Source organism: Meleagris gallopavo, chromosome 27, assembly GCF_000146605.3.
Source record: "Meleagris gallopavo isolate NT-WF06-2002-E0010 breed Aviagen turkey brand Nicholas breeding stock chromosome 27, Turkey_5.1, whole genome shotgun sequence".
In the NCBI taxonomy this organism is placed as follows: Eukaryota; Metazoa; Chordata; class Aves; order Galliformes; family Phasianidae; genus Meleagris; species Meleagris gallopavo.
The window spans coordinates 1,150,674-1,160,015 of NC_015037.2; the positions used below are offsets into that span (position 1 = coordinate 1,150,674).

A 9,342-nucleotide genomic window follows, 5' to 3' on the forward strand; every position below is an offset into this window, starting at 1 on the left:
CGGCGGTGGGACCCAGTTCCCGTTGGGCAGCACGGCCCCTCCGAGTTCCCTTCCTCTCTTCTTCCTCCCGACCCTCAGAGAGACGTTGGATTTTTGCGTTCTCAGGGCTGGAGGGTGGGAATGGGGGAGAAACGTGAGCTGTAGGGCAGCGGGAGGCGGCCGGGATGGAGCGGAGCAGTGGGGGGGACAAACGGTGGACTCACCCCTCTGTGGTTCCGGGTGGAGCAGAAATGGATTGCCAGGACATCAAAGAGCTGCAAAAAGAAGTGATGGAGGAGATGGGAATCTCCATGGAGGAGCTGGAGGACATCATCAACAAGGAGCTGGAGAAGTCTGAGTACGTGAAGCAGAAGAAGCAGCAGCTGGAGGAGCTGGAGATGTACGTGAAACAGAAGGAAGAGGAGGTGGCTCACGTCGATCGTCTCTTTGATGATGCTTGGAGGTGAGCACACCTGGAATTGTGGTTGTGCGTCTGAGTTGGGTCTCAGAGAGCAGAGATGAGGCAGATTGGGTGGCAAAGTCTGGTGTTCTGGGCGCTGCCTGTTTCCCTTCCACGTAGGCTGATGCCGTGCTGATTGACTTGTATGTGATTATCGAGGGATAATTAAAGTCATCACTCCGTGACTGTGAATCCCTCTTGTGAATACTTCTCCCTCACCTCATGAGGGCTGTGTTTAATTTTAAGCTCCCCAGTGGTTCCTGGGGAGTTTTGCAATGGTTTCTGGTTTGTTTCTGCAATGCTGTGGGATGTACGTCTGGACTCGCTTTATCTTTTCTTGTCTCTTCCCTCTTTCTTTCTTCCCACCCCAGAGACTTTCATAAATGTGAGATGTTGGTAAAGGATCTGTACTCCAAGCTGGGCCTGGAGTACCGTGAGAGCAGCTCTGAGGAGGAGGACTTGGCTGCCAAACCCACAGAAGTGATTGAGATCCCGGACGACGACGATGACGACATCATGAGTGTGGATTCGGGGTGGAAGAACAGTTCAGTATCTTATCGTGCTCTGTGGTGATGAGGAAGGAGTGGGGGGGAGCAGAGGGGGGATCAGAATTGGGGTACTGTAGAGCTGCCCCTCAGCCACAGTGGCCCTAAAGCAGCTGGGAAGTGCCATTAGCTCACGTGAGGGCATCAGCACTGTCACGTCTCCCAAGGCCTGTAACTGCCCCACAGTTCCTGGAGTTTGGGCTTGTTCAGGTGCTGAACTGGGATTGTTGTCCCATCAAATGCTGCCTTTGCTGTGGAGGAGCTGCAAGTGCAGCATGTCTTGCATCTAGAAATGATTGGAAGTAAAATTGCCTTTTTTGCATGAATTTCCTGGCAGGACCAGAGGATGCTTTTGAACAGATGCTTCTCTCCGGTCCCTTTTCTTTCAGTGACATTCTAGGGTGGCTTCTTCCTCCCCAGTATGTTTTAAACCCCTTATTTTCTCTCTAAACCCAGGTGATAGCAGTCCCAAGGTTCCCAAGGATCAGACTCTGGTGAGTTGGCACAGAACTGATCATGGTGCACTTCTGCGGTGGGGTTTTGCTGTTGTATTCAGTGAAGGTAAAAATCCCCACTCTTTCATATTCTTTCCCTTTCCTTCCCTTCAGCTGAGGGAAGCCATGGCAGCAATGAGAAGGTCAGCCCAGGACGTTCAGAAATTTATGGATGCTGTGCACAGGAGAACAAACGCCCAGGATGCGGTGAAAGGTCAGCGTGAGCTTCCTGCAGCTGGCTGCTGTGTGCTGGCACTCGTGTGGGCCCCAGCCTCCACACTGCCTGGATCCTGGGCCTGTTGGTTTTCATTTTGGAAAGGAAAAATACAGCTCTGTGCTTTGCTATGTCCCTGTTGGGAAGGCCCATTGGGGTGTGCGGGTTCCATTTTGTTTCTTGAAATCCTTTCTAAATCCAAATGTTTGGATTTCCTGTGACATGGGAGCTTTTCAGTGCTGTGCCATCCTCCCTTGCTGGTGGCTCCATCCTACAGGGCTGAGGCACTTTGCTGACTGCAGCAGAGCAAAGCAGGGGTTCTCTCTGCTTTGGGTCTGACAGATGTGCTTCCAGTTGCAAGCACAGCAGAATGAGTCTCTGGGATGTTTCTAATGTGGCTGGTTGTTGGGTTTTTTTTGGGTAGATGCACAAACCCCTCAGCAAGCTCCTGGTGCTCTCCAGTCTGCTGGACCTGCTGTGGGGGTGGGTGATCTCAGCAATGATGGTGATCTGAAGGTTGGCATGAGGATCCTGGGCAAGAAGAGAACCAAAACGTGGCACAAAGGGACTCTGATTGCCATCCAGACTGTCGGTAGGTTCTGAGCGTGGCTCAGTGGTGCTCAGCTTTTCCTGTGTGGAATCACGGTGCCTTTGTTGATCCCGCCCTGCTGAAACGTCTTTCAGGTGCTGGTAAGAAGTACAAAGTGAAGTTTGACAATAAGGGGAAGAGTTTGCTTTCTGGCAATCACATCGCTTACGACTATCACCCCTCCCCGGACAAACACTACGTTGGGAGCAGAGTTGTGGCAAAATACAAAGATGGGGATCAGGTTTGGCTGTATGCTGGCATAGTGGCTGAAACACCAAACGTGAAGAACAAAGACAGGTATTCGTTCTCCTCCACAACCATTTTATTCCTTTTTTTTGTTTTCAGTTAGAAGGAAACGTGCTGAAGTGGAAGCTAAACTGCTTTCTGACCTCCCCGGGGTGGTGCTCAGTGTTGTTTCTTCACTTTTTCTTATCCTTGAATGCTCTGGGTGGAGCTTCTGTTGTGTTACTCAGATCCCTGAGTCAGAAGTTGTGTTTGGTAATTCATTCAAATGATCATGCAGATATCAGCCTGCCCTGCTCAGGGCGTGGATCGAGGAAAGAGGAGCCCTGAAGTGTTTTGTGCCAGCAGTGTTGCCTGGCCACGTAAGGAGGAGCAGCAGCAGGTCTAAAGCAGTCCCCTGAGCTGCATGCAGATGAGAGGCAGCACCCCTTGGATGTGGTTTTTGGTTTGTGGTCTTTCTGAGAAGATTCACAGAGGGTTTAATCACCCTCCCACGCTCAGATGTGGCTCCTCCCAGCCGTGTGAAGTTCCATCTGATAAGTGTGGGATATCTGGGCAGAGCTCTGTGCCTATTAGTCGTGTTGCAAATGTGCTCCTCCTGGCTGTTCTGCTGATCTCTCGTAACGCTGACACAGCCCTGCATCCAAACTGTTGCTTGGGGGCATGTTTTTATTCTTATCTTTTTTCCTTATCTCTTTTCCTTACCGCTGAGCTGTGCGGTTCAGCCCTGTGGGCCCCATCTCCCCTCCAGCCCTGGGCTCTTCCACACACACCTCCCGTGTGCCCTCCCCCAGTTCTCCCCTCGTGCTGCTCTCAGTCACAGCATGCAGCTCTTCTGCTGCCCAAAGGCTCTGAAAACACCTTCGTGAAGATGAGGAGCAATTAAACTCTTTGTTTTTCCCATCATTTCAGCTCCTGTGGTGGAGGCGCAGGGGTTTGGAGCTGGGGGGGGAGAGGCCCTGGCTGTGCTGTGCTGCTGGAAAGCCTTTGGGCAGCTTCTGTGTGTTCTCTTTGGGAGTGCAGACGTAGCTCAGGGCTGGGGAGAGTGGTTCAGAAGCACTGAGGGAGGCAGCAGCGCTGCAAAGCTTGGAGCTCTGGGCAGGAGCAATCGGTTCTGTCCACCCTCGTGTGCCACGCCTGACCCAGGGCATTTGTAGGTGGCAGAGTGGGGTTTCTCTGCTTTCTTTCAGTGGCATTTCCAAGCCCAACACTACCCGGGTGTTCTGTGTGCTGTTATCCAGGTTCTTGATCTTCTTTGATGATGGCTACGCTTCGTACGTCAAGGAGTGGGAGCTGTACCCAGTCTGCAGGCCGCGTGAGTGACCTCTGCCTGCCTGTGTTCTCATGCTGGGGTTACTCAGGGTGCTTGTGGGCACACAAAGAGCTTATCTGGAACATGAAGGTCGGGCACGTTCCAGTGCTGTGCTTGTAGAGATCTGCTCTGCGTGCAGAATGGGAGGGAGCAGCGTTTTATTGCACAGCTCCCTGCACACTGGGGGTGGCTGTGTGCCCTGCTGCCCGATGGCTCTTAGCAGAAAAATCCATTTGAAAAAGAACCGAAGGACCTTTCCCCAACCTCATTTCTGCCCCTTTCTGTGCAGTTAAGAAGACGTGGGAGGACATAGAGGACGTGTCGTGCCGGGACTTCATCGAGGAGTACATCAGTGCTTACCCCAACCGGCCCATGGTGCTGCTGAAGAACGGCCAGCTGATCAAAACCGAGTGGGAGGGGACCTGGTGGAAATCCAGGGTGGAAGAGGTGGACAGCAGTCTGGTCAAAATCCTCTTCCTGGTACGGCCATTCCTCCTCTCCCGTTGAGGAGGGAGGACGGGGGTGTTTTTGTGTGTGGAGCTGAACCTGTGGGCCCGATGGAACCCAGGTTCCTTGCTGGTGTCAGATGGGGCTCTGGAGCAGGCACACGTTCTGCTAATCTCTGCTTTGCTGGGAAGGTGAGGCTTTTATTTGCACGATGAAAGCTCCAAAAGCCCTTCTAATTGCGGTTTGCTCCCACAGCTGTGCATGCAAAGTGCTTTATGGATGGTTACAAAGCAGAATTCATCGTCTGCAGCAGTTCTGTCCTGCTCCTTTCCTGCTGTAAGCTCCCAGCAGCACCTTCTGTTCAGTAGGAGTGCTGTTCTGAGCAGCTGAGCAGGAGCTGCAGGATTCTGCAGGCTCAGCTTGTGCACATTGCAGCAGAGGAGCACATTGGTGCCTGCTTGGGTCCCTTCTTGTCTAAATAACATCACCTGGGCACGGTTCACTGTTTGCATGACCTTCCACAAGCCTTCACATCAACGCTTTACCTCTTCTCGGTTGGGTTCTGCTGGCTTTAGAAGCATCACTAACGTTTCCTGGCTCTGCATCCCTCATCTAGGAAGCTCTTGCTGTAGATGCTGTGAGTGTTGCATTCTCCTTGCTGCAGGATGACAAACGCTGTGAGTGGATTTACCGGGGATCCACGCGCCTCGAGCCCATGTTCAGCATGAAAACCTCCACTGCCTCCACCCAGGAAAAGAAGCAGAGTGGACAGGCAAGGACTCGTCCCAACGTTGGTACGGAGCGTTTTTTGCTTTCCTGCCTATCTGGGAATCCTGGGGTCGTTGGCTGCGTGTTCTGTGGTGGAGTTTTTAGCAGAACTCCCAGAGATGCAGGATTTGCAGCGGGTTTTGCCTGCTGGATGTGGCAGAGACAGGCAGAATCTGCCTGGGTTGATTGGCTGTGACTCAAAGCTTTGCCAGTGGCCCGCTGTTAATGGCCAGTGCTTCTGTTCTGCTTGCCTTGGGGACCGCATCCGTGTTTCGTGGCTGATGGGACAATCTCTGGCTGTTGTAAGGACTCTGTGTTGATGCTGAGCTCTTTTATTCCTCCCCCAAGGCGCTGTGCGGAGCAAAGGCCCCGTCGTGCAGTATACACAAGATCTGACTGGAGCTGGAACCCAGTACAGAGCCCTGGAGCAGATGCAGGTCAGCCTCGCTGGCAGCACAGCCCGCTTCTCCGCAGCCCTCTGAGGTGGAGTAAGTACCCAGATCAGTCCTCTGCTTCTCTGCGTTCCGTCCGCAGTGCTCAGCCCTTTGGGCACTGCTCTTTTTGCGTAGCAGAGCCCTCGGGTGCAGGTTTCCTTCGTGGCTCTGCTCGGTTCCTGGCTGTGCAGATGTTTCTAGTTTTGCTTATGGGGAGAGCCGACGAGGAAAGGCTGCAGGAGGAGATGCTGGGGGCGGGGGAGCTGAGAGCCGAGCGCCCCTGAGCCAGATGCTGCTTTTAGCCAGGGCTAAAGCTTTGCACACATTGCTGCATTTCCGAGTTAGAAAGCTTGCTGCCTCTCTTCTGAAAATCTGAATTGCTCCCTCGTGTCACGTCCAGGCTTTGGTCCTCGGCTGCCTTGCATTCCTCTGCTTGGAGCGACCTGCTGGCAGAACTCAATGGCTTACAGAGCGCTGAGAACTCGGGATCAGCTGTTGGTCCGGGCGCTCGTGGACCAAATGTGTTCACTCTGAGCTCCATCCGAGCTCCCCGCGCATCTCCTGCTGCTGGGGGTCCGGGGGGGACCACCGTGGAGGGCCAGGACAGTGCTGGAGGAGGCCTGGATGGAGGAAGGACTCAGCACGGTGATGGAGGGAGCGTGGCTGAGAACAGCGGGACACCTGAGTGTGTGCTGTGGGACCCTGAGAGCCTCACAGGGGAGAGGGAAGCTGCCCCCGTTCATTTTTGTCACCACTGTGGATTTCCCATCCGAATTTATGGACGCCTGACCCCCTGCCAGCACGTTTTCTGCTGTCACTGCGTTGTGCTGCACGGGCTGAGAGGAGAGAGGAGGTGCCCCAGCTGTGAGGAAGCCGTGCAGCACGTGAAGTTTTACTCCCCGGGTGCTCTGTAGTTGTAGCAGTGCGTAAGAACCCCATCTGCCCCAAAGCTCCCTTCTCAGCATGGGATTCTCCCCCAAAAGCAGTGCAACGGGACTCGGGCTGCCCCTGGATGTGGGGATTCAGTAGGAAATGCACTTCTTGTGCCATCCTGGCCGAGACGTGAGAAGTGAAGCTGCAATCCGGCCCCTCTTCTCCAGCAGAACCGAAAGGAGAGATGCTCTGCCAGGGGGGGAGACCCCCCCAGAAAGCAGTGCTGGCTCCTGCATGGGGCTCCCCCAGGACGTGGGGGGCAGTGGGGCACCCCGAGCTGCCCGGGGCACAGCAGGAAGGCACTGAAGTTGGATGGCCGGGATCTTCAGGCTCACAGCCCAACGAATCTCTCCTTTCCCACTTAACCATCCTCACAGAAACACTTTTTCTTCCCTCTCCTGACGGTGGCTTTGACTTCAGGATCTTGTTGTCAGATCTAATCAAGCGCACGCTACAGACTTTCCTCGTCCTGCCTTTAAGTATCGGGCTGTTTCAAAGCCAGCCCTGCCCCATCATTGCCCCTCCAGGAATACTTTGGGGTTAAACGTTGGTTCTTAGATTATTAAAACTGAGAGAATGGTTCCTTCGCTGCCCTGTTTTATTTGCTCTGAGGGAGGGTCAGCTCTCCTCCCCTCCAGCTCCGCTTTCAGCCTTGCTGTGGTGCCAAGGAGCTGCTCGCTGCTGTTCCTTTATAACACTGCTGACAGCAGCCTTGTTCTCTTGCTCCTGAGATTTAAAGGTGTGTTTTACACCTCCCTTTCAAGCTGAGGTTTGCTGCAGTTGTCAAACCCTGCTGCTTTCTGCCCCAGTAACAGCTGTGTTCTTCCACCTGTGGGAAGCCGGTGGCTGGCTGGGCTGCGTTCTGTTTCAGCCATAGAAATGGATTGAGGATCTCTGCAGTTCTTCTCTGCTGCTGTGCATCCCCTGCAAGGGCCATCAGGGATCCCCCGGAGCCCTTCTGTGGGTGCTGCTGTTACATCCTGTGTCTCATTTGGTTGCTTGGCACAGACTACAGAGTGCTGTGTACCTCTGATTCCTCCCACTGCTGGGTGCTGAAGCACAAACCCGGGCTCTGAGTGCTCCTTGCTGCTGGCGCAGGGTTTCTTTGTGCCCTTCAACAACCAGCTGTGTGTCAGCACTCACCGCAGGGCTGCTGCAGGGTTGTGATGCCGTGCGCTCCCGGGTTTGCACGGCTGTGAGGATGAAGCTGCTCACTGCGTGCTGGCAGGATGCTGTCAATAACCTGGGGGGAATTGGGCTGCTGCACCTTGCCAATTGCTGCCCTTCTTCCCTCCTGCAGGTGCTCTGATGGTCTGCTGGCCCAGTCGAGGAAGCAGGTGGCCAAGAAGAGCACATCCTTCCGGCCCGGATCGGGGCAGTCGTCGCCTTCACCGCCCGTGCTGAGCGATGCACCAGGAAGAGCGGCTGCAGCCCAGCAGCACCGGTGAGCACAGCAGAGCCCTCGGCAGCACGCGGTGCTGGGAGGGATTGGGGGTTGGTTTGCTTTGGTTTTTGCCAGGTCCCAATCGTTTGTCACCTCCTTACCTCGCTGTCCCTCTCTGACAACTGCTGGCTGCCTTTTGTCGTTGGTGTGAGCTTGGAAAGTCTCTTATCGGTTCTGCCCAGTCCTCACCCCTGGCCAGAGCCTCTGGAACTGCTTGTTTGCGAAGGGCTCAAGTTTCTATGAACTTTCTGGGGCTTCCAAGGGGAGCTGGTGTTAATCTGTGTCTGCAGGTGGCTCTTCCATGGCGGCAGCTTTGTCTCACTGCCCTGCAGCTGCTGATCTGTGTGCTGTGAGGCTGCAGGCAGCTTATTGCTGCCTCCTGTGCTCCCTTCTGGCGGTGGTTTTCTGTTCAGAAATGCCTGGTGATGCTCCCCCCCTTTGGGACGTGCTCTGCCTCTCTCTCAGGGAGCGCTGCAGCTCAGGACTAACCAAACTCAACAGCAAAGCTGCCGAGCCACCCCAGTGTGTGAGCAGAATCACAGAATCACAGAATGGTTTGGGTTGGAGGGGACCTCAAGGTTCGTGAATCTCCAGCCCCACACCGCATGCAGAGCCACCAACCTCCACGTCTCACAGCAGCCCAGGCTGCCCAGGGCCCCATCCTTGCTGCCCTCCAACACCTCCAGGGATGGACGGGGATCCACAGCCTCTCTGGGCAGCTGTTCCAGCACCTCCCCACTCTCCCAGCAAACAACTTCCCCCTGACAGCCAGCTGAAAGCTGCCCTCCCTCCACTTCCAGCCATTCCCCTCGTCCTGCTCTCATCTCCCCTTCCCAAGAGCTGCCTCCCCTCCTGTTTGTGGCTCCCTTGAGGTCCTGCAGGCTGCACTCAGCTCCCCCCCAGCCTCCTCTTCTCCAGCTGAACGAGCCCAGCTCCCCCAGCCTGTCGCAGAAGATCAGGTTGGCCAAGCAGGACCTGCCCTTCATCAGCCCATGCTGGCTGGGTTCCCCGGATCCTCCTTCCAGCCCTTCCAGCCCTACAGCCCTTCTTGTAGATGGGATGGCCTTCTGGAAGGTGTCATGGCGGAGCTTCGGGGTTCTTCCGCTCTTGTTCAGCATCTTCATCGGTGACCTCGATGAGGGGATGGTGCAATCAGTATAATCAGTAGTTGCACTGATGATGAAAAGCTGGGAGGAGCAGCTGATGCAGCTGGGGGCCGTGCTGCCATTCAGGCTGAGAGCTGGGCAGCGAGAAACCAGAGGGGCTTTAAGAAGAGCGAGTGCGGAGTCTTGCAGCTGGGGAGGAATAACTGCACTGGGGTTGAGCTGCTGGAGAGGAGCTCTGCAGAGGGACCTGGGGGTCCTGGTGGGCGACAGGTTGGCCGTGGGCAGCCAACGGGACCTGGGCTGCATTGACAGCATTAAGAGGAGCGGGGCCAGCAGGGCAAGGGAGGTGACTCTGCCCTGGTGAGGCCACATTT

At 55.2% G+C, this 9,342-nt stretch overlaps 1 protein-coding gene across 1 annotated transcript in view; it reads left to right on the top strand.

The window, feature by feature from the left end:
* Positions 1 to 149: 149 nt before the first annotated feature.
* Positions 150 to 9,342, top strand: part of SETDB1 (SET domain bifurcated histone lysine methyltransferase 1) — a 14,740-nt gene continuing 5,547 nt past the window's right edge. The window contains 12 exon segments of the mRNA XM_010723969.2: positions 150 to 442; positions 811 to 983; positions 1,441 to 1,478; positions 1,593 to 1,692; positions 2,117 to 2,284; positions 2,377 to 2,578; positions 3,766 to 3,839; positions 4,126 to 4,316; positions 4,948 to 5,077; positions 5,400 to 5,488; positions 5,490 to 5,539; positions 7,719 to 7,862. Coding sequence (XP_010722271.1) covers positions 165 to 442; positions 811 to 983; positions 1,441 to 1,478; positions 1,593 to 1,692; positions 2,117 to 2,284; positions 2,377 to 2,578; positions 3,766 to 3,839; positions 4,126 to 4,316; positions 4,948 to 5,077; positions 5,400 to 5,488; positions 5,490 to 5,539; positions 7,719 to 7,862 — 1,637 coding nt within the window. The 5' untranslated portion in view covers positions 150 to 164.